The sequence below is a fragment of the Nelusetta ayraudi genome, unplaced genomic scaffold (genome assembly GCF_046127955.1).
Source record: "Nelusetta ayraudi isolate G7.1 ecotype Tasmania unplaced genomic scaffold, CSIRO-AGI_Nayr_v1 ptg000075l, whole genome shotgun sequence".
Taxonomy (NCBI): domain Eukaryota; kingdom Metazoa; phylum Chordata; class Actinopteri; order Tetraodontiformes; family Monacanthidae; genus Nelusetta; species Nelusetta ayraudi.
Window position 1 is genome coordinate 1,846,933 of NW_027466125.1, and position 27,961 is coordinate 1,874,893.

The 27,961-nt window shown below is 44.6% G+C and overlaps 2 protein-coding genes across 2 annotated transcripts; one reads left to right on the plus strand and one right to left on the minus strand.

Annotated features, from left to right (window-relative positions):
• Window positions 1–1,406: 1,406 nt before the first annotated feature.
• On the plus strand, window positions 1,407–5,356 carry pdgfrl (platelet-derived growth factor receptor-like). Its single transcript, XM_076043486.1, has 6 exons — window positions 1,407–1,656; window positions 2,406–2,691; window positions 2,955–3,106; window positions 3,645–3,941; window positions 4,293–4,429; window positions 4,967–5,356. The coding sequence occupies exons 1-6, from the start codon at window positions 1,602–1,604 to the stop codon at window positions 5,153–5,155; spliced, it is 1,116 nt and encodes a 371-aa protein (XP_075899601.1). The 5' UTR covers window positions 1,407–1,601; the 3' UTR covers window positions 5,156–5,356.
• Window positions 5,357–6,393: 1,037 nt separating this feature from the next.
• On the minus strand, window positions 6,394–27,833 carry LOC142899730 (uncharacterized). Its single transcript, XM_076043480.1, has 15 exons — window positions 27,356–27,833; window positions 24,032–26,114; window positions 23,697–23,925; window positions 22,530–22,736; window positions 21,400–21,492; window positions 20,842–20,964; window positions 16,806–16,999; window positions 13,043–13,109; window positions 10,989–11,197; window positions 10,109–10,214; window positions 9,799–9,851; window positions 9,603–9,698; window positions 8,211–8,327; window positions 8,000–8,097; window positions 6,394–7,073 (listed from the first exon to the last, which is right to left on the minus strand). The coding sequence occupies exons 2-15, from the start codon at window positions 26,036–26,038 to the stop codon at window positions 6,845–6,847; spliced, it is 3,828 nt and encodes a 1,275-aa protein (XP_075899595.1). The 5' UTR covers window positions 26,039–26,114; window positions 27,356–27,833; the 3' UTR covers window positions 6,394–6,844.
• Between the last annotated feature and the right edge of the window lie 128 nt (window positions 27,834–27,961).

Here is a 27,961-nt window from a genome sequence, read left to right on the forward strand (position 1 = left end):
CGACAGTCCTCTTCCTATGTAGTTCAAGATTCAAGGAGTCTTTATTATCCGCATGCAAATCCTTTTATAGCCAGCAGTAACAAAAACAACCAACAACAATCACAAAATAGCAACAACATACAGCAAAGAAGACAACAATAAATAGAACAGATTGATGAGTCACTTGTTCAAAAGACCTATGGCAGCGGGGACAAAAGAATATTTTAATCTATTTGTCCTGCATTCTGGCAGGATGTACCTGCGGCGTGACAGAAGCAACACAAACTCAGCAACTAAAGGGAGGCTCTGGTCAGAGAGGATTGAACGGGCCTTATTTAGGGTTCTGAGCTTGTACACGTCAGTAAGGTCATTGAGGTTAATGCCTGCAAACTCTCACTGTACCCTGCAATCTGTTTTTATTCTTACTGTAAAGTAAACCATACCAGCAAATAAAAGGTCAGGACATGCGTTGGTGCATACAGCTGTCTTTTGAGTTCCATCTCAATGCTGTTTGCATTGAGATGGAACTCAAAAGACAGCTCGTCATCAATGGTAGTGCCAAGATATTTATAGTTATGGAGCAGCTCGACAGCTTGATCCTCAATGACAAGAGGAGGGGAGACTGACAAATGTTTGCAAAAGTCTATCAACATTTCTTTGGTCTTTGACACACTGACACACATCAAAGATTTGGATGTCTGATTTCCTTCACTACAGAGCCACGGTCAGGGTTGTCACTGTTCGGCAAGGACACGATCACTGAGTCATCTGCAGAGTTCAAAATGTGACGCCCCACATGTTGGCTACAGCACTCGTTGGTGAGTTTTCATGTTGATTTCCATTTCTGCATGCAGTTAATAATAACAATAATAATGATAATAATAATGATAATAATACATTTCATTTGGTGGTGCCTTTCAGGTCACCCAAGGTCACTTTACAAAAGAAACAGGAGCATAAAAGAGATCATCAACATCATTAAAACCAAAACAGACAAAACATCAAAATAACATTTTACCAAGATCTCGATCCCAAAATAACATCATTTGTATCTCCAGTATTGAGAGGAGGGATTCAAATGTGTTGACATGATTGTGCAGCTGTCAAGCCAGTAAACAAGGAGCAGGAAAACAACACAGCAGACAGCGGTACACACACTTTTTACTACAGATGTCGGGACACCACCCCACCACCAAGTCTGATAAACTCAATTCAAGTGAACGCTCCACTTTTCATAGAGTATCAGCTCATTGCGATTATGAATTCTCTTAGTGGACATCTATCCACCAAGCAGATTTTCTTGTTGTTTTTCGTTTTGCAAAGCTCTTCTAATTAAAGTGCCTCCTGCTCCTGCTCAGGAAGTCGGTTTACATAGACGTTGTGATTCACACTCTTGGCCAGCAGGGGGCTCTGGTGTCGGTATTTCCACTCTGAGCAAGGGGGCGTTGACAGAAGGGCTCTGCAGAGATTCTTTCCCCTTTTTTTGTTTCTCCTTGTCTTTGTTGAGGATGAAGCTGGAAATCTAAACTGTGTCTCTGGAGCTTGCAAGTCCCAGTGAAGAACCGGACCTGACGACCTCGTCCACCCTCCCTGTGACCCGCCAGACCCGCTGAACCACAGCTATGAAGCTCTGGCTGGTGCTCTGCCTGGCTCTGGTTTTCCTGGAGCTCCAAGATGGTGAGTTGAACGTATGTCACAGACATCTTGCAGAGTGTGCTGCAAAACGTCTCCCGAGTTATACAGTGGGAATTCAAGGTATTGGTATTAGTATGGGGATAACAGACGGAGATTGAAGGATTTCATGTTGCATAAATACCAGTAGGGAGCTTGAATCCACCTCAGGGTGCTGGAGGAGGAGGTGGAGGCTCACTGAGAAGTAAATCCTGCTCACATGTGGAAAAAGTTTGTTTTCAGCTTAATTCTTTTCTGTCTTTAGACAATTGGCTGCTCTGTTAGAGTCCTGTATCGTGTTAGTGAAGAGTTAATGGTTGCACAAGGATTGTCTGAAGTTTTTTTTCTTCTCTTTTTTTTTAACAGCAGAGTAATTCTGCACAGCAACTCAAAGTGGCTGCATCTGAGGCATGCAACAGGCGTTTCTAATTAGCAGCTCCTTACTGCCGACCTCTGCTCACTCACGTCTCGTTACAATGCACCGGAGACGCGAAAAATAAACTCTTCACATTTTGGATGGACGGCTTTGTTCTTGCCTTCTTCATGGGTTGAGCTGCTCCGCCTCTCTCCTGAAAGAGAGACTCACTTCTGGATACGTTGCTTTCCCTCAGGAGGGATTTCCCTCTTTCGCTTCATCAGACCCGGATTTGGATTTGCAGTTTTCCATAAACGTTTGATCTATGGTTTTTAAAGGAAGTCGTGATTGTGAGAAAGGTTATTTGCACCTCTCATGCCCCCCCCCCCTGTCTGTTCAGGGCTCTGCCAGCAGGCCAAGAGGAGGAAGGAGGCAGGAGAGAACCGCAGCAGGCCGGGAGGGAAGCGGGTGAGGATTAAGCCTCCCAAAGCGAAGGAGGGAGGAGGAGGAGGAGGAGGGAGAGGCCAGTCCCTTCTGACCCAGGTCCTTGATAAGGGCCGCTTTGTGCGTCTGGGCCAGACCACCACTCTGACTCCTGGGAGAAACGTGGAGCTGCGCTGCAAAGGCAGCGCCATTGGGTGGGCGTATCCGTCCAGCCTGGACACCTTCAACGACTCCAGACTCAGGTGACACAAAGTCTTCGTCACTTACAGCGCCGAAGCTTCCAGTTTGTAGCATTCTCAGATCTTTATTATAGTCCAGTGGGGAAGCCTCACACTAATGGTTCACTTGGAACTTTAGAAATATTTTCATTTTCAGAAACTGTTATATTTTATGTTATATTGTTATATTATACATGTTATATTTAGCAATCTATAAATGGCCTCCAAAAAAAAGGGCTTAATTTTAGCTTAAATTATGCATGTTGTATTTGTTTCCCCACCCGCAGCATCAAACACAGCGACAAGTACAGTCAGCTGATCCTGACGTCGCCCTCTGCTGCTGACACAGGTCCCTACAGCTGCTGGCCGATAGTGTGCGATGGCTCAGACTGCGAGAAGGACCACGACCGCACATACGTGTCATACATCTACTTCACAGGTCACTGAAAAAATCGAAAGACTAATTTTTCTTTTTTACTAAGATCTTGGTATAATAATGATGATGATGATGATGATGATGATTATTATTATTATTATTATTATTATTATTATTATTATTATTATTATTATTATCATTATTATTATTATTATTATTATTATTATTATTATTATTAGTAGTAGTAGTAGTAGTAGTATTATAATGCAATACTAGATGAAAATAAATCTTGTGACATTGCATTATCAAAGCTAAAGGTGGGCAAACAAAATATTGTGAGTGTGTGACCTATTTTTGGCTATGCGTTGTACAGGGACATATAAGCACATTTTCGTGCCTTGATTTAATAAGTTTCTGGCAATGAGTCATTTATAAGATACAATTTTTGCACAAAGTCAAATAGGAAAACATTGTATAATAATTTAAGGGTGATCAAACTTTGAACAATTCCAGCAGCTAATGTTTCGAAAGTTGGGACAATGACTTTCTGTGTCTGCATTTCTCGACCTAAAGTGACTTTGCTGACTGTCTTTCCCCCCAGACAAAGACAACCTCTTCGTCCCCTCAGCCATTCACGTGGAGCTGGTCTACCTGCGTCCCAGCCAGCCGGCCGTGGTGCCCTGCCGGGTGACGGACGCCCAGGCTCAGGTGTCCCTGCACAGGGAGGTTCCTCCAGAGGAGATCACAGCCAACAACACCACCCTGGTGACCTACGACCCAACCAAGGGCTTCGTCCTGCAGAAGCCCACTGAGGACTACCAGGGCGTCTTCTACTGCAAGGCTGTGACCAGTGGGACGCCTCAGATCTCCACCAAGTTCCAGCTGCTCTTTGTGGAGGGTAGGAACACCAGCGCCGCCACTTTTTTTTTACATTTATTTTTTCTTCATTGAAAAACAAGTTTTTTGTGTGAGACTGTAAACAGAGGGCTAAATATGTAATTCTCTAGAGGATTGCAACAGTTTTTTAAGGGCCAGAATCGGTCTAATATTGGACCTTTAATTGAACTTTGGGAAATGTTGGCCAATTAATTGTGGGAGGTCAAGAAAAGCTCACATGATGTTGATCAATCACTTACGTTAATCATGTTTTCATTTTGTACACAACCTGTTCCAGATTCCAGTTAGGTGTGGTGCCTGTACAGAGGCAAACCCCCCCCCCAAAAAACAATCTTGTTCTTGTTGTCATTAGTTCCCAGCAGTCCCCCGTTTGTGAGCCTTGAAGCCTCTGAGCAGGCAGTCAGAGGAGGCGACAACGTCAGCATCAGCTGCACCGTCCTCGGGGAGCCGGAGGCCGACGTGACCTTCCATTGGACTTACCCTGGTCAGGTGGGACCAACTGCAATTGGAGAACATCTGTTTTGTGAGAAAAGGAGCTGATGATGGCCTCAATTATTACGGTGTCAATAATTATAGTGATTACATTTTATCAAAAGGAAAACTTATATGTATGTAAACAGGACATGTAGATTTTTGAATGACTATATCAATGGTTTTCAACCTTCAACATTTTTTATTTTATTTTATTTTTTGTTACATATAATACAAATATTATAAAGTGACACTTTTTTAGCCTAATAATGACATTATAGTCTCTTAATTTATTCCTACTCGGTGTGACACCCTGGGCCTGTTTAGATCCAGTCGCCTGACATTGGAACATTATTATTGTTGTTAGACCAATTAAGTGAAGTTGGCTAATTTTTCACGCCACATCTGACATTATCTCATGGTGCACTAGTGTGTCACGACACAGCGGTTGAAAAATATGCTAAAAAATATGAAAATATGATGATGAAACACAAAACACCCACATACATAATCGTTGTTACTCTTGCTGACTCCAACATTAATTAACTCACAAAGGACCAACGGCCAGTTGACATCCGCACGTCCTGGAGGCTGGTGAACAGAGGCCCGGGTCGGACCACCCGACTGACGCAGAGCGTCCTGACCGTGGAGGACATGGAGACCATCGACTACGGAACCTACGCCTGTAAAGCCAAGAACCAGCACGGCGAGACCATCGTGACCACTGACATCATCCCCAGATAGGTGGGGAGGAAGGGGGGCTGAGTTGGGGAGCCGCCTGAGCAGACAGTGACAATTGTGTAGACATGATTGTATTTTCAAACTACAGATTAGGACAGAATGGCGTCATTGTAGAGATCTTGTTGATTCAGTCATCAAATTAGATTCAGAGATCCTGTTTTTTTACTTCATTCACCATCATGCACAATAAAGTATTTAACCTTTTATGGTTTATAATATGAAAGACAACATGACCCAATTTCTTGCTCCTAGTGACATGAGGTTTGAGTCCGTTCCATGCAGTGACTCGCTGTTGTTTTCACACTGAATCATGGACCGTCTGACTAATGACAAGTTCATCATTACTGATGTCTTCATGACCAAAAGGAAATTAATGTCTTTATAATTTTAACATTCAAATTTTTTTATATACATAATTTTTAAGTCACTTTTTCTCTTCTCACTTTCCCTTATTGACACTCCAGAGGTTCAAGTTGTTATATAGTTTCACTGTATAGCACCCTCTTAAGGGTTCAGGAATTACTTTGTAGAAATTCTCTTCTTGTGTTATCATCCCTTTCCAAGTGGACTCAACATTTGGAAAATTATTTAACATTGGACACACAGGCATCAGTTTATTGGCACAAAACTTCCAAACAGCAAGTTCATTTAACCCAGTTAGAGAAATGATTCCGTGCGTAGCTCCTTTAAATGTTAAATTTGTAGAAACAAGAAGGACCGTGAACCTCACCTGGTGCCACTGACTGATCTGCTAAACTTTAGGTTTAACGTTAAGGTTCCCCCAATGTAATGTTTCTTTAATGTCCAACAAGATGAAGCCTCTGTTGTCCCGCTACATTAAAAACATTGAGTAGCATTTAGAAAGCAGCTGAAGCTCTGCAGCATCTTGAAGAGGAGAGAGAATCTGGTTTAAAGCTCAGCTGTGTGCCAGGCGTGGGTCCTAACGCACTCCGTATGTGGAATTCAATCTCACATCCCAGAATTTATTTTTGGTCCGACGCAACAACACTTGCTGCAGTTTCCACTTTGCCAAACAGTTGCTGGATGTTGATTTTTGGAAAGTATCTTTTTTCTGCCAAGCACAGAAACGTTCATGGATTTATAGGGAAAAAAAAAATGAGCGTACTTTGAAGTTATTGGACGGCAGCAACAGTCAAGAGGCAGCTGATGACTCCTCCAGTTTTCCACTGGCTTACAGAAAGACCTCACCCACCATCTGTTGCAATCAAGTCACTGATGGAGTCATTTTATTACAATACTTTATTAATATTTAAACACAAAATAAAACAAAAAATAATAATCTAGACACCAAACCCAAGAGAACTCCAGAGACACAAATCCAACCACTCCAGTGTCTGAATGCCAACAGAACGACACCTTGGTCAACAAGTAACAAAACAACAGTACGTCCTCACATAGAAGTCCTGAGATTTCTCATTTCCAACGTCTGATCTCTCAGGCGTGAAAGGCAAAGAACAAGGCGAGCTTGCGTGTGAAGTGCTTCCGTGCGTTTCTCCTTTTTTCCTGTACAACAACAAAAAAAAAAGTGTCCAGAGTTTGAACGTGATCCTGGAGGCTTCAGAACCATCAGCTCACTCCAGGTGGGCCGACTCAAAATTCATAGGTCTGCTGGCTGGAACGGGAGGGGGGGTGTGGAGGGGGGTCGTGGGGAGGGGTTGGGGGAGCCGGTGGCTATCTCGGGGACACCGGTGGGCTGGAGAACAGGTCCGAGCTGCGAGGCGACTGCAGGCTGCTGAAGGAGTGGGAGGGGCTGGCCGACAGCACCTTGCGGGGGCTGCCCACCACGTCGCCGTTGTTGAGCTTCCACAGCAGCTCCTCGTTCTCCATGGACAGACGCTTGTTGACCTTGGACTCCTTCTGCAGGGACTCGTGCAGCACCGCCTGCTCCGTCGACAGCTGCCTGCAAGACAGCGACGCCACGGGCAGGTTGAGATGCTTTGGCCCGACTAATGTTTGTAATTTATTGTAAAATTTATTGATTATTTTATCGTTCATGTTTTGAGTACATTTGATTGTTTATTTTATTCAACAGTCGTTTGTTTATGTTGTGTTTATGAGTGCACCACAGAAGACAACTTGTTCCGACACGCAACATGTGGAAATCTCAAAAAGATTCATGACTGTGAAGTCATTGCAAAACAAAACCAAAGAAATCAACAAAGAGCCTCGAAATGAAACAGCTGTTTCAGTTCTTTTGGGCCCTGAAGCATCCGTTTCCACTGAGTTCAACCAGAAATGCACCACCAATACGCTTCGTCCGTTAAGTAACGAAAAAAGGCTCAGTGGACGATGGCACAGCTGTGTTAAGGCAAGAGAGGCTCCATATAATATCCCTAAATAATTATTGTCAATACTCACTTGAGTCTCTGGCCTGTCGGTGAACTCAACAGCATTTGAAATAGCTGATCATTTAGTTTTAGTTATGAAAAAATAAATAAATTGAAAAAAAACAAACAAACCGAAAAACCATTGCTCTGTGATGTCACAAGGGGACAGTGAGCACAACCACAGGCAGGCGTTTAACTTGGGGAGTGCAGAGAGCGTTTTTAATGGATAATAAATGGGGAAACGAAAACTAAAGATGTGTTAACGGGTCTGACAGGGGATTATTAAACCGGCCAATCAGAGAGTGAGTGGGTAATTACTTTATATGGACAGTCGTACTGGTACAGAGACGACATTTAGCATGAGGGACGAAGCTGCTTGTTGGTGAGAAACAATGAGGTGGCCAACACAGAGGAGCTCTCCATTTTTAAATGCGTCACCCGTGACGCCATGAGTCCTGTGTGTGAGATGAGTGGAGGCGGTCATGTGATGAGCTCCTACCTTGACAGAGTGGCGTGATGAACCATTCGGGCTTTCAGGTCCTCGTTCTCCTGCTGGACCTTTATCCGGCTCTCGTCCAGCTTCACATTTTTGTCCCTCTGGTAAAGGAGGAGAACAAAAAAAAAAAAAAAAAAGGGAAAAAACGTTCAGTGTTATTCCTCTTGGATGTGATCGAGGGTCTGCGACGAGGCTCCGACTCCCAGCTTCTCACCAGATTGTCGAGCTCCAACGTCATCTTCTCCTGCTGGTGGAGCTGCTTGTTCTTGATGTCCAGCACCACCTTGAGGCTCTCCAGCTCCTGCTCCAGATACAGAGTGTGGGAGTCCTTCTGTGGGGACCGGAGCCAAACCGTTTAGGCAGCCATCATTTATGGACTTCCACAGAATGAGCCAGTCATTTAGTCAGCCAGTCCTCTGAACGCATCACGCAAGTCGTAAATCCAAAACCGCACGACGTCAGGGAGCCGTGTGCCACAAATGTGGTGTTCGGAAAAACAAAGGCCCAGGATGATTTCAATCTGCCGCGCAAAGTTTAGATTAACCCCTTAATTATTATTCTTTTTTTTTTGCAAAGGAATATTGTTATAGGGTTGTGCAGGGAAGAGGATTAGGGCCACAATACGATCTAAATTTTGCAATTAACGTCATCATGAAGTAAGTCAAAATGTCAAGAATACAGTCGAAAGGCCCGTTTTCGCATGTTTTCTGAATGCTGTGGGTGAACCTTGTGGGATACATAATTTCATTTAATTTTAACTGTGGGTAATTGGGTTACTCCACCATCACTTTACTCGCCATTTTCCACTTTATTCGTATTGACTTTATTCATGAAATGTTGTCTTTTCTTATATCAACGTTCACGAAATTTCATCATTTTTTACGTCGACTTTATTCACAAAATTTCGTCCTTTTTACGTCGACCTTTTTCACGAAATTTTGACTTTATTCACGAAATTTCAACTTAAAACTCAAAATGAAAACTTAAAATAAAAAACTCCTCCCAGTAATATTTTTTTCCACTTCTTGTGGCCCTACTCCTTTTTTGTAGTTGTGACACAGGGAGCCGTGTCCTGAGCTCTTCCGTCTGGTACTTTTTTTGTAAGCAGCCGTGTGGTTGCAGAAGGATAAAGTGAGGCGGTTGCTGTAACTCTGACAGGGCAGAACACTAGACCATGACGAGATGACGGCTAACAACACTTGTGAGAAGCGGCAGCTTCAAAGCACCCTTTGGGTTACATTACATACAGAGAGAGAGATATGAGATGTTGATAAGTTTCCTGCACGTATGAATATTAAAATACTTGTGTTGCATTTGTGGTGCGGGACGTATTTGCTGTAATCTTCAAGCTAATCATCTTTAAAGACTAAGAATTTCCTTTAATAAGGGCTTTTGTGAACGGTGTGCTTCTTTATGTATTGCTAATAAAAATGTGGTTGTACAGTGTTATATCAGATTGTTCTTGCTGCTTCTTTCTTTCCTGTGTATGTTGTTTTTACTGTTTGCACAATCTCTCCTCGCATTTCATTCCACATGAAAGCATGAGCATGTGACAAATAAAGTTCTTGAATCTTGACGACAGGGACTCCCGGCATGTGGTGCCCACCTGACTGTGCTCAGCCAGCTCCTTCCTCCGGTTCTCCTCGGCCGTGAACTTCTCCATCAGGGCTCGGTTCTCCGCAGCCAGTTCCTCAATCTGTCCCTGTGAGTTGTTGCACGGAGAAAAAAAAAAAGTTTAATGACGTACATAAAGTGGCTCATCAGTTCATGGGTCAACTTTGAGAAATGGGCGGCTTTAGTACCTTTAAAGAGTCGCCCAGTGACTGCAGCTCCTCTCTGTGGACTTTGGTGAGTTCTGAGTTTTAGGATATGAAGGGTGAAAAAAAAAAAAAAAGTATCCATATGTTTAACCACCACAGAACCTCCAGTACAGTCATACATTCATTCAGAAAGCAGGTTCAGCTGCACTAACACAGGTTACTCACAACTTCATATCCATTTTGATAATGAGGTTTAATTATGAAGTGACTTCGAGCAGAAGGATTCTATTTCATTGTTTTTAACATGTTCAATTAAATTTCCAAACTGAGCTGAGCTGAGCTGCTCACTGACCTTGTAGCGACAGGTCGCACTGCTCTCTGACACGCTGCAGCTGCTCCGTGTGCCGGCTCTCTAGTTCCTGCTTCATGGCTTCGCGGCTGGATTTCAGCTCTTCCATCTGAAAAAGAGAAACAAGAAAAACAAAACACAACTGAAATCAACTTCAAGCCTCGTCACCTGCACTGCATTTCCAAGGCAGGTGGCGCACCAAGCAGCTTTGCGTGAATCTGTTTCCCAAACTAAAAATAACTCTACAACTATATAGAAACCCAACAACGTACAGTAAGTGTCATCATGCATGCTTGGATGGGACCTTTAAAGCCGCGTTCAGACTGCCAGCCAAAATCAGATTTTTAGCCCATCCAGATTGAAACCAGATGGCTCTTTTGCAGTCTGAACATTCACAAATCACATGAAATCCGATCTTTGCAAAAACGGATTGAAACCACCTTCGGGAGGTAGTTTCAATTCGCATTTGGACAGATACGTCTCAGTCTGAACGGCTCCAAACACACTGATCGGTTTTGACTTTGAGGAAAGTCATTGCCTCATCAGTCTGTGGGGGGAGAGCTCCATTCAAGCCAAGCTCCAGGCCCTGTATCGCAACAAATCCATTTAGTTTTTGCCGCTGTCGCAATTATATGACGTCACCTCCCCTCCGACGTGGTTGCTACTGCAACCTGTCAGATGGGTCAATAATGTGGACCAGTCTGAACAGAGCCGCATCCCATTTGGACACTTAAAACACTAAACGCTAAAAACAGTGCAGACAGTCAGCCCTAAAAATCAGATTTGAGATGGAATCCGATTTGCCTGCAGTCTGAACGCAGCCTCAGAAGGAAGAAGTTCCAGTTTGAAATCATTGTGACTGGATGTCTTTGAAGGGCCCCACCTGCTGCTGCAGGGACCTGCACCTGTCGGCCTCCTCCTGGTAGGCCTGCTGCACCTTGTCCCACTCGACCTGGTCGAAGGCCTGCAGCCGCCGCTCCAGCTCAGCCACCTCATTCTGGTGCTGCTCCTGCGCCCTCTGCAGTGCATCCTCCAGAGCAGCGCGCAGCTCCTCCTTCTCCAGACGCTCGCTGGAGGAATGGACGGTGCAGGCTGCCAGCAAAAAGAAAGAAAAAAAAGACGGCTCCTGTTTTATCTGAGGGGAAACAGTGTCTGGACATTCGCATTGTGTTGACGATCTGGCTGGAAACAGGTGGGTGTACACTGTAGTTTTTAGTAATCAGGGCCTGAGTCAATACAAAGATTGTCCCACTCAGGAATCCACTTGTAAAAAAAACAAAAACAAAATTCTTCCCTGATGTTGAGGAGTTTTTTTTTTTTTTAAAGTGCTGGAAAAAGTGACGAGAAAAGAAAATAAAATAAAAAAGGAAATACCAAGTGAGGCTCAGTTTGAAGTTTTACTGTAAAGCTCAGTTTAAATCACCGTCGCAATCTCGCTGTTTAATGCTGCTTCTGCCAGCCTGGGTGGGCGACGTGACCAGCGCCACCTGCTGCTGCCACTTTAAATACTTAAACAAAACTGCTGCTGGTCCAGAGTGGACGGTGCCAAGATATCACATCTTTATCAGTAACCCCCCCCCCCCCAGTCAACGGGGCTTGAAGTGGAAAATGTCTGTGGTGCACAGAGCAACAGCATGAGAAGCATTCCATTAAATCCAGCCAGATAAAATGTGCACTAATGTACTGTAAAATTCTAATGACAAAGTACCCAAAATACCCCAGTGCAGTGCAATTCCAATAGCAGCTTGTCTGTCAATAAGCAATAAAATGCTTTAACATATTGAAGATATTTTACACTTAGAATGTAAAAAAATAAAAAAAAATCAGCTACAGTAGAAAAAAAATGATAGTTGGAATTCACTGGAATGGTTGCAACAGATGTGATCCATTCCGGGAAGCCGAACCACAGATAACTGATGAGGATGAAGTGGCTCCTTCAGCGTGTGTCCGTCAAAGATCACGGCTGATCAATTAAGAGCTGAACATTCTGTCTGATGCCTTCAGGGACAGTCTGGGAGAAGTGGCATGCAGATGCAAAGAAAAGGCAAATATGGTTTCAGGGTGTGGTCGCATCACAATTTGGGCTGCGGCCCAAGACTGCAATTCATTACTGCATGCGGCGTGACTCCCTCTCTCTCTCGCTCTCTCCCTCTCTCTCCCCATCTCTGGGAGCAGTGGTGACAACGGTGGGTGAGGAAAAGCAGCCTCACAGGAATGACTCGGGGATTTCTCTCACCGACTCACACTCCCAGAGCGAGGGAGGTCAGAGAGGTCGGCGTCGCTGCTCTCAGGAACTCTGAGGTGAGAAGAATGTGTTCAAGTGCCGATATGAGGACCTCTCGCAACGTAAGAGCAGTCATGTGGAAGTCCCGAGGCTGCGAGGGAGGGGGCGGAGCCACAACAGGAGAGATTACGGCTGATGTGAGGGAATGCGTGTGTGTGTGTTTGGTAGCTGCTGACAGCTGACTGCACTTAGGCTGAACATCAAACTTGTCTTAAACTTCTTACAGGCGGTAAAGGTGGGCTGACATTCCACTGTGCGGGGGTCAGAGGTCAACCAGCCGCTCCCTGGGGAAGGCAGCGATGACTGAAGCAACGCGGTCGCACATGTTGGTCACGAAACCTAACTTTTTGTAAAGTGCGAGGCAGTTGACAATGACCGAACGTTACAAAGAGCAAAGCTACGACTTTGAACGCAATCCTCGGAGACTGTTTACTTAGAAAGCAAAAACATTCCGACAAAATGAGTTGAATGACTTCAGTCAGTAAAGCTGGAAAAAGAGCCAATGGAACCAGATCAGTGTTTGAACGGTCGTAGCGAGACGATCCGCTGCGACTCCGAGCCAGAACATCCACTCATGCTAAAACCATCAGGTGAGCTCGCCAGACTGTTGACTTTAGATGACTGAGCTGTGGAAGCCGTGTGACCTGACTCACCCTGCTCTCCTTGAAGGCTGACCTGCTCCTGGGACGGACTCCCGCTCTGCCTGCCGGCATCGTCGCGCTGCAGACAAACAAGAAAAAAAAAGAAAAAATGTAAACAGCTGAGCGCGTGCACGCCGAGGTCTTCGCAGCCTTTGCAGCGTTTGATGGGATGGCTGGAGCGTCCAGATCACAACAGCAGGTCACGAAATGTTACAGTTTGCCGCGGGACAGATTACATGGCAGCGGTCTGACTCAGACACATCTGTTTTTTTTCCCCCTCTCCAGTGCGTCATGTTTGGCTGCCAGATGTAAAACAGAAAAGACGAAGGAACAGGAAACTCAATATAAATTCCAATGAAGCATTTGAAAGAAACAGAGGCAGACTGAAAACTTTGCATGCCGTCTTTCAGATCAACTGTCTGTCTGTCTGTCTGTCTCATTCTGGACTGTTTTGCACTGCAGCACTCCTCCACACTTCAAACTGACACACAAACTCCTTCACAAGCTGCATCTTACTCACTTAACGCTCCGTCTCCTCGTCTCCGTCCACACTCAACCGTTCCCCTCTCAATTTCTACCCAGTTTAAAACAACCAAACCTGACGACAAAACAAAACAAAACAACGCCGCCGCTGAGCAGGTTACAAACAAATCTAAAGCGCCGCTGCCTACGTCTGCCTCAATCTATTCCTGGCTGCGCAGTCAAACAACAGGAGTCTGTGTTACCCTCTTGGAAGCACAGGGAGCAGCGGTAAGGCACTGTCTGCTGCCAGTGCAGCCCATGATCCAGCCCCAGGCTCAGCCTCAGCCTCAGGGCTTGACTGGTGGGAGCCGCCACCACCACCACTACCACCCCGGCAGCCGTGGACAGACTCGGTACTCCAGGACAAACAGTGGTGGCGGCGCCACCTATCAGACCGTCTTTCTCGTCTGAGGCGGAACGGGGAGCAGGAAAAAAAAAAAAAAAAAAAAAAAACCCCGGCGCACAAGCAGAGTGACTGGCTGACTGACTGCAGAGTGTAGCAGTTACCGTATTACACCTAAAAAGAAAAAGGGGGGAGGGAGAGAGGGGAAAAATAAAGGAGGCGGGCTCTGGTGTGAGGAAGCACCGCCTACTCAGCAGAGAGGCGAGGTCACTTTAAGGCGGCACTGAAGGCAGCCGGAGTCGAGCAAACTGATAAACTGTCCAGAGCTGCTGCTGCTGCTGGACCTGTGCTGAGCACTGAGCTTCCCTGGGGGGAGGAGGAGGAGAGGGCTAGGAGAGAGGCTACATTACCGCCGCCCGCCCCCAACCGCCCATCCAGAGTTACATTAAATCATCCAGCACTCCCCCAACCCCTCCGACCCCCAGCAACATTACCCAGGGCTCTGGAAAGTGGATACATGCTCTGTGGACACCATTACAACATGACAACATAGAGTCCAGGCTGACTGCACTTCCAGCAGCTGTGTGTGTGCGAACGGACATCCTGACGGTCAGCAGCGTATATAGAATTAAATATGTTGATGAGTCACTTGCTGAGCAACTGTGAGCTTCATTCCCTGAACATGCTGCTTGAGGCAATGCTACTTAAATTACAGTATACGATGCATGGGTGAAAGCTCGTGGAAATACACTTCCTTCAGGACTTACCATGGGCTGTTTAGTGTGCACTAAATAGCCGACACGTCCCATGTGGATATTAATATGATGCCACATCAGGTGCAGGATAACACTTGATGGCAGTCTAAGATCAATGACACATTGCTGCATATCAGGTTACAATTTCCTGGAAGATTGGGAACACAGAGTGCATGTATGATAGGGAACAAGTGACTCTTCTCATTGCATTCCTGTCCTGTAATTCTCACTATTGAGAATGCGTACGATTTAACGCAATCCATCTATCTATCCATCCATCCATCCATCCATTGAGAAACGGAGCTGGTTTTATGTTTGGACACTGTTCAGGAGCGTATCAAGTCAACAGCTGCCACATTCTCACACTCTGCCTTCTCCTCCTGGTCCAGCAAATGGCCACTGGATTCCACTGAACACGACATGTTGATAGATTGCTCTTTTTTTAAACCACAAAAGGTCTTTACATGGCAACTAACAAATATTACATAAATAAATAAAGAATAAACTAATTCACAATACTATGTATTTAATATATGTCATATTTTTAAATATTACAATGCCTAAGGCACTGTGTCATAATGATAAAGGGGAAAGAACTTTAGGCAACAAGACAAAACTAAACAATATAGAGATCCACTTTCTATCATTTGTATGAGGTGATCTGTGATCAGTGCCAACAGTTTTGCAGAACTGTGCAAAGGAAACGAAGCTCATTAAAAAGTCTTGAGTCAGCAGCTCGCCCCTCAGACAGGAACAGACATTTCATGTTGTTTTCTGAACTTCTGGCGATGTCATCAGTTTCACACTGCCAACTAAAACAGATGCACATGATGAGTCAAACGCCAGTGACTGGACATCATCACACACTGTCCCATAAATACCAGCTGTTACTTCACATGGCTCATCATTTGAGAGAAACTCCCCCTCCCCCAAGCTTTGATTTGCATGATCTCACAGACAACCACCACTACTGTCTATTCTTCTGTCAAATATATTTCCCCCACCACTGGCTTTGCAAATCCAGGGATGTGTAATCCAGACTTCCAAACAGTGGAAGTGAAATATTTAGATGTCTCAATGCACAGAAATGAATGAAGAGTTCTAAGGATCAATCTGACACTTTAGCATCAAGCCACCCTGAGGAATTTCCCCGCTGTAAAGCTATATGCGAATGGTATGGAAGACGATTAGGGCCACAAGAAGAGAAAAAAAAAAATACTCAGAAAGACTTTTTTTTCTCCAAGTTTCCATTTTGAGAATAAAGCTGAAATTTTGTGAATAGAATTGAAAATTCGAGAATAAAGTAAAAATTTGGAGAATAGAGTTGAAATTCCGAGACTAAAGTGGAAATTTCAAGAATAAAGTTGAAAGGCACTGCGTACAAGCCTAGGGGAATACTTCGGTTTTCACCAGTTTCCTGTTCACTTAGACTTTATTCACAAAATTCTAACTTAAACTCGAAATGGAAACTTAAAAAAAATCTCCTTCCTGCAATATTTTTGTTCTTCTTCTGGCCTTAATCCTCTTTCATAGAATGGAAAAGAAAGGGAGTATTACAGGCCGGGAGGGGACGCATTTAAAATCCTGCCACAAACCATTTGTAAACTAACAAAACAAACAAAAGTCCAGCAGCCATTTATTCTGCACCACCAGTGCCTGGATGTTGACTACACCGTAGTACAGAGGGACAGAATAAGACCCACACGTTTGTGCAAGCTATTTTTACTATCACAGTCCAGTACATTCATAATACTTGACTCCACGAACCCTCAGGTCATGTGTGTCATGCCCAGCAACAGTGTCACATTAAGTCCAGGGGGACATTTCACAGCAGGCTCGAGTAGATGAGAGGAGAATCAAGTGGAATCCTCAGCAGTTGTGGTTGCTGCTGAGCTGCATTTTTTTTTTTTTCATAGCAAACATCAGCGTTTCCTCACATGCTGCTGACAGACAAAAAGCTAAAGAGATACATCTTTATTATTCTTCCCATCATTACAACGCCAAAAGAATTCTGATACAAATATTCAACTTTTTTTTTTAATCCCAAATGGATATGATACGGTAATAAATGAATAAAAACAAAACACTTGGAACAAAAAGGAATTTAGAAATTATAGTACAACTACTACAACAACTAAGAGAAATATCCACCTACCCCCCTGGAGATTTGCTCCAAGACGATGGCGGGTGTTTCAAACGTGCAGTCCCCACCCGCCAGTCGTCCGTTCTGCTCCGTCCTCCCGTCCTGGTAGGTGCAGGCTGGCACCACATCTGGGGGTCCGTGGCCCTGGCTGGGTCTGGACCCCCCCTGCTGCTGGCTGCCGGCCTTGGGTGTCGTCTTCTTGTCCACTGTGAAAGGACAAGCGGTGAGAGTAGTGACGACCCTGATCAATGTCAGGCCTCCCTCCATGACTGCTGCTGCTGCTGCTCGTCTGGGATGGACGCAGCTCCGGTGTCAACACCTTGGATATTTGTGCAGCCCGGAGCCGCTCCGTCCAATCAGACTGACAGACGGATGAGTCCGTCTGGGTGCTGCTCGTCTGACCATGCCGATGTAATAATATTATAAAACAAACAAAAACAACTCTCTCTTCTAAAATGAAATCACACTCGGTCATATCCTAATTCAATCCAGTGTTCGGATGACTCTGGTCACCAGAATCATATTATTTGCAATGAAGCTGCACTACTATCGAATTATATTTATGATGCTCGGTCAAAAAGAGCAGGAACAAAACATGACCACATTAAAGGTCCAGTGTGTAAAATTTAACTAGGAGCAAGACCCATATTGCTCTATGTATATTCTAATATATATGAGAACCGTTCCAAAGGTAGAAAAACCAAATCACTTTTATTGCACTGCCAGTATACTCGCTTATTATTGTATTCATGGGCCGTATGTTGACCTTTGACCTATGTAAAAAATAATAAATCAAGCCAAATTGTACACACAGGATGAAGGGGGAAGCCACCTTATATCAAGTTAATGCCATTTGACACTCGGGAGTGTGCGAATGTTATGCAACACAGCTGCGAGAATATCGGGAGACAAATCAAGAATAGCAGCAGGACGAAAATATTGCACCGCAGCACTACACCGATGAACACACTGCGAGCTGTCAGTTTATTTACACTGCGTGAGGAGGAAACGACAGTACAAACACTAATTCAATCACTTACATATAAAAAAAGCCAAATGCAGTTATCTCACCCAACTGCTAACGAAGTCCTATTAAACTAAATGAAGAACAGGCTCTGCTGTTTACAATCGTGTCCTTCTCCACGACAAAACCTGGATTGTAGTCACGTTAAATTTTTAAGCAGTGAGAGGCGTGTCGGTGTGGAGGAGAGGAGGACAGGACAGGGCTTGCAGCCGGACCAGAGGTGTTGGGTGTCTTCACTTTATGGTGCAGTCAGCTGACCAAGACAAGGCCACTTGACAATCAAATCATCTGATAGTTTGTATGAAGAACTCGCGCTACCGACTGACTGACTGACTGACTGGGAAGTAGTGAAGTTTGCACAGCTCTGTATCCGGATTTAGAGTTTACACTATTTTCCTCCTTGCCTTTCTCCTCGTGTGTCGCAGCTAAAGCAAACACGCAGAGATGAAACACAGGCAGGCACAGCCCTGAAGACAGACTAAACATTTCTATCAACTTGAAACAGGTTGGACTGTGGAGCAAACACAACAAGGATGTGCCTCAGTGTTTGCAACGGCACCTTGGATATCTCCAACCTCCCCTCTTGCTGTGTGAGGATAAGCGTTTCCGAGGAAGGGCTGCAAATTACGTTCAGTAGGGCGAAAAAAAATGACCTCACCAAAGTTGCTTTTATAAAGCAGAAGTCAAAAAGCTTTTCAGAGGAATCACCAGCCAGAAGTGCCGCTTGGTTTGCATTTTTTGGGGGGCGGGCAGCAGTTTGCCAACTCGTGATGCCCTCTGCTGGTTGGTCAACGAACACCAATAGAGAATCTACGACGTTTGCCACAACTTGAGTGTGACACACCGACACGCAACCACAACCACAACGGTCACCACAGAGCTGTAGCTTGACCTTGTGATGCTATAACCTACAAAAAAATAAATAAAAACAAACGAATGTTGCACCGAGCCTTTTTAAGGTAAAACAGCAGCCACTATTGGGGAAAGCTGGAGATACTAAAGTGAGGAGATGCCCACCATTCTCATGTTTTTGTGACTTAAAAGCACAAAAATGTCGAAAATACATAGTTTTCAGTCCCATTTAATTACATCTTTTACCAGTGGCCTTGTTTAACTAGGATACCATGGAATTATTTAACATAAAATGAAATGAATGAAGGGAGAACATGCATGCAGATTGAAAAACAAAAAAAAAAAATCAGACAAAAAAACAAAATACCACAAAAAAAGATTTGCACAATGATTAACAAATGCTGCTCCACAGTGCAGTGCTGAGGGGATATCACTGCGTAGTACACAGTGTGATGGCTGACGAGACCCTTCACAATAAGCCACTTGTTATAATAAGTGGTGGACACATTCAGCAACAATAATCCTCTGTTACATACAGTCCCAGGGAATAAAAAAAAAAAAGAGGCTTGACTTGGCCACCGTTTGTAAAGTACACCTCTTGTTTTTTTTTTTGTAATTTAGCTTTCGAGTGAAATTATTATTGCGTCCACGGGCATTTATAAAACCTCCAACTATAAAACAAAGATACTATATTCCCTGAAAACTAAATGTATGAAAAACAGAGGGAAACACAACAAGATTCACAACAAGGTCCAACTGAGAAACAGGGCCAAATTAAGCTCAGTGCATTTCAGGGTGAAACAGGAGAGCACAGTGTCCTAATTAAGGGGAAAATGAAGTGGCTCTTGGCAAAAGATTGCTATGAAAAGGAAGGACGAAGCCAATGTGGCAGATCAATATTTTCGGTGGAATTGAATTTTTTTTTAATTTAGAGTTTTATCCATATGCAAAAGTGCAACACTTAATTTACAAATGTCACATTTTGGTGACCAAGACGGGCAAACGAAAGATGAGCCCTCCAGTTCTGATGGCTAGTAAACAGCCCGGCTAAAAATAGCTCAGAGAAACACCATCTATCCACGTGTGTGGTAGCCACAGTGAGAAACAAACCCCCAGAACAACACTAATCGGCATACATGTTGAGCACACACACACACACACACCTGCTCGGAAAACCACAGTGTTCTTCTTGCATCCTGACAGCAGCTGAATATTTCGGAGCAAACCCTTGGCTGTCAAACGCACGTGAATGTTGGACAGGGAGAGCTTCGGAGACCATAACATCTCTTTAAAGAAATTAAATCCAGCAGCGTAAAGTACAAACAAACGCAAAAACCTACAGCTTGATGGTTTCCATGATCACAGTCTCAGCGGCAGGGGAACTGACTGTCAGACAACCAAACGAAAAAAAAAAACAAACACGAGTAGGGGTTAAAATAAATAAACAAATCTGAAATCCTTGGAAAAAACAGGGATTTGTTTGAGCGCCATTACAAGCAGGCAACTCCCAGCAGTAAAACTGAAGAAGAATTAAAACCTGGCAGGTGTTTGGGACGCGGCCCCATGAGATTCAATCAATAAATCAATAGTGAAAAAGAAGAAAAAAATAAAAATCCCCTTTAATCCTCTGGGTAAAGCCGGGTGAACACACCAAGTATCTCCAGCAGGGGAGAGCAGCATCCCTGAGCTGGATGATGGCGGTGCTGTAGCAGTGCCAGGGAGATAGAGAGATAGAGAGAGAGAGAGAGAGAGAGAGAGAGAGAGAGAGAGAGAGAGAGAGAGCAGTGGGAGGAGCCAGTAACAAGACTACAGCCAATAGGAATTCAATCCAGCATCCCGCTTGTCCTCGCGTTTACCCTCTGTGTCTTTGTCACCTCACCAGCAGTGGGCTGGATAGAGATGATTGATCGACCCGTCATGGCACAGTTTGACTGAGCGGCTGCTCCACAGAAATAAATCATCACCCGAAAAGCATTGCTCAGCTTCAAAAGGCTACGACGATATGCCTAATATAAATAAATAATCATAATGATAAAAAAATATTATAAGTGAAGACTCATGCAAATCCCTCAGAGAGAAAGAATAGGTTGGAATTATCAATAGATAATGCAACAATGGCATCATCGTATTTGATTCCATACTAAAAATACGACTTGAATAAAAAAAACTTACCACGTCCACATGACGCCAAACCAACAAATCTTGCCAACGATGCTCTTTTTGCTGGACTGCTGGCTGCAGAACCGGAGGATCCTTTGGTGAGAAAAGTGGCAGGTTTGCTTGTCGTCGACAAGGCTTTAAAGAGAGCGCAAAGAAGAAAAAAATTACACAACTAATTTTTCCTACCAACTTCTTAATAGGGAGGGAATTACTTTTTTCTATAAACGGGGCCATTTTTCTCTTTTCTTTGTTTCTTCTTTCTTTTCAATTGCATCAATAGTACGTCAGCATGATTTTATTTGTCTAGAAAAATGTAATTGTATATTTAAATTATAATGAAATCAAAAATATATAGACATAGCCAACACACACATATGTATATAAATTCATACATACACATATATACATAAACATATATATATATATATACACATACATACATAAACATATATATACATACACGTATATATAAACATACTGCATACTGCACACACACACACACACAATAAACTGACACATGCATATATACATATAGATATGTGTGTGTGCTCATGTGTGATCTGATCTCACCTTGTCCGATGGTTTTAGCAGGAGTGGCGAACAGTCTTGTTTTCAACCCGGCAGCTTTCAGTGGTGTTGGCTTTAGTGTAGTTTCTCCAGAAACTGTTCAAATGAAAAATACAAAATAAATTCAAAAGCCTTTGTTACATCTCCTGCGTACTGCTGCTGTTCATTCAGCTGAAAACAAGCCATAGTCCAGAGTCAATCGATGCTTAAGGAAGAAAGGGAGCGCTTATAAAAATGCAACTGAATAAAGAGAAAACCAAAAAAGATTCCAGGGTCCAGGGCCTTAGATGACCTGAAGCTGTTGTTCACTTCCAAGTTGTACTTACGTCTCCACAGCTGTCTACCTTTTCCAGTTAAAAGTGTCAACAGAGGGACGATACAGAAGCGATAGGAGCCGATCAGCACACACGTCAAGAGTGTAAGATCACAGCTGGACGCGGTCGCGTTTCTCTGCACCAGTGCAGAGGAGTTGTAGGAAACGTGAGCGGGAAATTCAGTCCAGGTGCAGCTTCGAGGTCCTGAGTAACCCGCCATCGCTCTCTCCACAAAACACAACACAAACTGAAATTGAGAGACACCTCAGATGGCATCGGTTGCTCTCATCGAGCCTTCAGGCAAGGATGTGTGTGAACTGGAGTGGAACAGAAGCCGTTGCCATGGGAACCAAAAGGGGTGGGGGAGGGGTGTGGCCTAGGTTGGAGCCTGTTGGTCCTTTGCAGCAAATCACAGAGCTGAACAGGGCTGCACAGAGCTGCACGCTGGTCAAGATGCTGAGAGGCAGCAAAAAAAGACCTGCATGTTTACCACCACTGCACCCTTTCAGTTTGCACTTCATAAAGTTAAGTCATTTCTGAAATAATTCCAGTTCAGTGCAATATAACTTGTGTATTTTTCTTCATATAAAAAAAAAAAATCAAACATGTTGAACCTTGGCAGATGCGAGTGATTAACCGTGAGGAGATTGACATGTGGGCATGAACTAGGAAGTGGGTCACCATTTAAAGGAACATTTCCATGGGACTCATGAGAGAAGGTACATTATCTTTACATGTCAATGCCTGTTGTTCTGAGATCTCCTATCACAACAGGGCAATATGGCAATAGGCAAATTCACAAACCTGTGCAAGTCTCACCATGTGAACTCCCGGCACCTTTGTGCGGCTCAGTGTGCATGCCAATTCTCCCCAGGGACTTGCGGGAGAGTTTAGAGCCAGAAGTTGCTGGGAGGACTCCGAGTGAGGTGTGACTGGGAGTCCGAGGAGGACGGAGAGCGTTCAGGTGGGGCCTAAGGCTCGAACTGGCAAGGGACTGTTCTCCTGCTGCAGGAACTTTGGTACCATCTGCGATACAAAGATAAAATATAACATTAATGATCAATAGCTTGAACCCCTGATGTCTATCAATAGCTTGAACCCCTGATGAACCCCTGATATCCACACCATAATATTGATCAACTAAAAAAAAAGCAGCCATTTGGAGTGCCTACAGAGGATTACGGAAAAGGAATCAAAATAAAAGCAATTGTGGCAAAATTCTATCACAAAACTGCACAACTGTAATAACGTATCTGCACTGGAGAAAATAAACAATTTATAAACTTTTGATTCAGACCAAATTCAGCACAGCGTCTGATAGCTGAAGCAGAAGACTGCTGCTTTCTTGCTTGGCATTGGGTGCCCGCAGGTTTTTTTGTTTTTGTTTAGTTTACTGTAACACCTCTGGTAAAACACCTCCTGCATTTTCTGCTACTGCAGATAACTTCCTGTCACACAAAGGCCCTTCCCCTTCTCTTATCAGGAGCAGCAGCAGAAACAAAGAAAAAAAGAAACACATTTGAACCTCGCAACCGAGCCAAGACAGTGGAGACAACGTCTGTTCCTGCAGAACATGACTGAGGAAGTGAGCGATAACAGCAGAGCTTCCTGCAGAAGTGCTCAACGTCACCCTCTGATGGTGAGGGTGCCTTACAGCAACCGTTGATCATTTTTTTACACACACGCACACGCACACACACGCACACACACATATATATTACAGAGTAAGAAGTTATAATATATAACCTGCACAAATCTCTCGACCCCACACAGAGAAAAACACTTTGCTTGAGAATTCTGTTGACATAACAGAAATGATTATCCCTCCACTTAGTTAAAAAGTAGGTCGATCGAGTTGGAAGGCTAAAGGTTGTGGGTACTTTTAATGTTTACTGACATTAACATGTTAAACTTCACTTTTGCAGAGGACTTTAAGGATAACTTTTGGCTTTAACAGCAACAGTGTTGCGTAAAAAACATTCTCACCCGTGTTGCTCTTCTGCTTGGACTGGGCTGAGTCTGCAGCACTGGAGGTGTTGCATTCATCCCTGGCCAAGGTCACCTGCCTCGGCCTGGTGGGCTGGGTGGATGTTCCCAGTCTGGAAGCTGAAGCTTGTAAAGTCCCAACTGACCTCCTAGGAGAAGGCCGTTGCCAAAGTCTCTTCTTTTTTTCATCCCATGAGGCTCCAGTAGTTGATAAATTGCTCGACTGTGCCTGTACAAAGAAACATAATTTTTGTTTAATTAAAAAAAAGAAAGAAATATATATATATGTATTCATAAAAAGGGTTGGATGGACTCAATTTTGATTGAGAACTAACCACCAGGCTGATTTTCTTCGCGCTTCTCGTGGTGACTTCAATGGGTCCATTCACGGCCTTAGCCTGTGTGGTCTTTCTATTCAGGGGAGAGCGGTGCAGGTTCCCTAGCTTGCTCTGATTACGGCTGGTGTTACCTTCTGGCACGGTGAAGCTATTTGAGACCTTCAGACTCGATATTTTTTCCTTGACTGACCGATACAAAGGCGAGGAACTCTCGGATGAGCAGCGGAGCCGAGTCTTGAGGATGGTGGGCTTGTCCTGGCCCAGCACTGAGCCTGCCGTGACCTCGATTTTGTTTGACGCACACTTCTTTGGCCTCACTTTTGGATCTTTTTGGCCGCTTCTCCCTGGGGATTTTTCCGGGGATGAGAGGCAGAAGGTCTGGTTGCCAGCACGCTCTTTAGCCGCGACTGGGACTTTATTTGAAGGGTCATGTGCAGCCTCAGAGGCGACGTTTCTGCACGGTGCTGGTGATGTGGTTTCATCCGTTGATGGCTTCTGGGAAGGTTCTCCGCTCTCGACTCCTTCTGCACGAGCCTCCGCAGGTGGCCGAGCTTTAGCTGCATCAGCATCTTCTGAATGCCCTTCTCTCCGAGTATCTCTGACAGTTGTCGAGTTAACAGAAGAAGCTGTGATCGCACTCCTCAACTTGGTGGTAGTAATCTTGATCAACGGCCCTCGATGTGCTTCAGGTTGTTTGTTTTTCACACAAACTTGGGATGGACTTTGGTTTGGATGCTGTGACTGAGAGCCCGACGCTGACGCCTGATTGGCTGAATGTCTCGTCACAACTTTAGATTTTATACTGCTAAAATCCGACTTGGGAAACTTCTTGAGTTCCAGTTTCTTGGCCTTGGCCCCCAAGGGTATCAGCCCGACAACCAAATTTTTGCCCGTCAGTGAAGTTTTCTGCTTCTTGGCTTGGTGGCTTGGACTTTCTACGATGGGAGAGGAGGTGGGAGACTCTGAGAAGGACGGGACGCTCGATGCCTTGTTTCCGAGGGTTTGTAAAGGAGTAGATGTCTGAATAATTGAGTTTCGCACGGCGGACAAAGCGGACACAAGGCTCTTGCCGTGTTCCGGAGTGGCCGTTTCCGACAACTGTTGAACTTCGGTTGGAACCGGGCCGTCTTTCCTTTGGTCTGGGGGAGATGTTTCGCAGACAAAGGTCATCATGAGACCTCCTTCATTTTCACCAGGCAATGCGACAGAAAGGTTGGACGGCTGTTCCTCGGCTGGTGGGACAGACTGAATGAAAGTCATGCCGAGGCACGGGAGGCCTGTGCTCTCCTCTCCTGCGACTCTTTCCAGGGATTTTTCATGGATGTGAAGGGAAGCAGTTGACAATAGGTTGGATTCAGCGGGAAATGTGACATTGCCCCCAACCAAGGGGACAGAGGCCTCTTCCAAGGAGGAGACCAACGACAGTGACTGGTCCTCAAGGCAAAAACTGTTCTTCCTCACCACCATCTCTCCAGAGCTCATGGAGCAGCAATCGTTCTCAGTGAATCCTCGGTGGGAGGTTTCGCTGCACCCCAGCCGACTGTCCCTGCCAGTGGAGTCTGGCGACGTCGCTCCGCTGGTGGTGCCCTCTTCTAGATTCTCGCCAGGGACCTGGTACTCCTCAGAGATCACGCCCAGGCGGGACGCCGGCAACAGGTTGGCATTCCAGAAGTGTACGCTGGTGTTCATGGGCGAGGCGATGAAAGTTTGGTTGAGGTTGAGGCTCATGCTGTGAGAGAAGCTGTCCTGCGTTGAATTGTTGCCGTATGAGTTATCCACAGGGGAGCCCTCGCTGAGGCAGCCGCGCAGCATATCCACATCCGGAGAGCCGACGGTGCCTCGACTGTACTGGTTAGAAACGGGGCCGTTGGAGCCGGGCGTAAGGAACGGCGACGGGTTGCCGTTGTACTGACCAGCAGTCGAGAGGCCCAGCTGCATGTGTGGAACCGTGAGGTCCACGTCGTCAGGGGAAATGTTGAAAGTCTTATTGGACACTTGAGACATGATCTGTATTACTTTTTCCGTTTACTTTAAGTTAGTAGTACTGTATGCCCTCAATTCTTTGATTAGGCCCCAACATCTGCAAGAGGAGAGTGAAAAGTTGAACTTAATAACATGATGTCACGTTTCCAATAAACATCTTTGCGATGTTACAAATACAAGGACCAAACAGACGTGGACACAGTTAAATCTTCGAATGACAGATCACTGAAATAGTAGCCCGGTACTACTAAATTATTTATGACTTCAATGAAAAATGCAGAAGTCAATTTGGTGGCTTCGGTTCGGTGGACAGAACAGCTCAGTTTGCTGGTCAACGGCATCATTAATGCACCATTTCAGAACAAAGCGCCGAAGTCATCATAAACTAACTTGTTCCAAAGCCAAAGGCACTTTTTAAAACTATTTTAACCTTGATTTGGACACAGCAAGAAGAGATTTGTTCACCAAACTGAAAAAAGGAACAGTGCTTTGGTAGCATCTTAAGTTGTTTTTGTTTTTTTACCATTCTAACACAATGCAAAAGACTGATCTCAAAGTGTGTGAACTCCCAAAACTATAACATACCTTTACAAACCAGTTTATACTAAATAATGAGCTTGAGGAAATGTCAAGAATGTTGCAACTGCAGTTTCTATAATACTACCTTTCAAAGTTCTTGCAAAGCTTACATGCCTCGAGGTAAGCAATGCTGATTGCTGATGCTGAAAAAATGTACTCAATTCAGGTAGCCCTCACCTTTAAGTACACACAGAAAAACTGTCAAGTTCAGACTAAAAAGTCTTCACAGCATACCCATTTAGAGATCTAAATCGGAACTCTATTCAAAGAGGCATTTATAATATAAAGAATCCATTGCGTATTTGATGAGTTTTAATTCCACTCATGTCACAATTTACTAATATAGCAAAAAGGGAAATTTGCAAAACGGTGACTATCCCCATAAAACTGCTCTGAGTTTTTGCTGATCCGCTGTTGGGCACAAGTACGCCTGACCAAACGTCCACATCTAGAAGAGTAATAAACTTAACTGGCTGAGATATGATTTGTTTTGCTATCTTTACGATCAAATGAAAATGCAGCCTTAGCAAACGCTTGTTCACGCTGACTCTGGGCACACCTCTACGATACGCTGTAAAAGGTTCCACAACTACTACACCCTTCATGGAAAAACAAAGACAACTTCAACAGTTCTCTAACACTCAGACAAAAGAGAGAATATTATCAAAGCTCTGCTGGGAACTAAAAACATAGGAAAACATAATAGCAGATGCAGACAGAGATAACTGTCTTTAACTACGTTCACTTATCCAATCTTACCCGATAGGATTCAATCCCATTTCTGCTTCCCATTCAAAGCACCGCCATGCAGTGAGCTCAGCATGATATGTGCTCTGCAAGTCTTCCTCAGTTCAGCACCAGCAGTCCAGGCCCACCGACACTCAGTTAACCACAGTGCATCAGTAACATCAGTCAGTCTGAATGGGGGGACCGAGTGGAAATCACAGGCGGCTTTCCTCCCCTCCCCTCCCTGGGGAATGCGATTTATTCTAGGTGTGGACTGGCAGTCCCTCCGATGAGCTACTGTGTATCAGCATCAGACGCTGCTCGCCGCACTCAGAGCAGTGCTCCACTCCCAAGTTTGCAGCAGGAGTGAGCGAGTGAGGGAGCAACATGTTACCTTATCTATGCTGATCCTTGCAGAGGGGGGGAGTGGCCACGGAATGCCCGGCCTTGGGTTCGCATTCACTGTTGCTTAGCAGCCAAAGTCTCTTTCATGAGAGTAAGATGGGAGGAGGGACTTTTGGAAAGGGAAAAAGCAGCACAGAATGGCAGGAGGTCAATGTTGCTTGAAAGCCATTTTTTAAAAAAAAGTTGTGAACACAGACATGCATTGGGCTGAAAAACAGACAAACAAAAAACAAC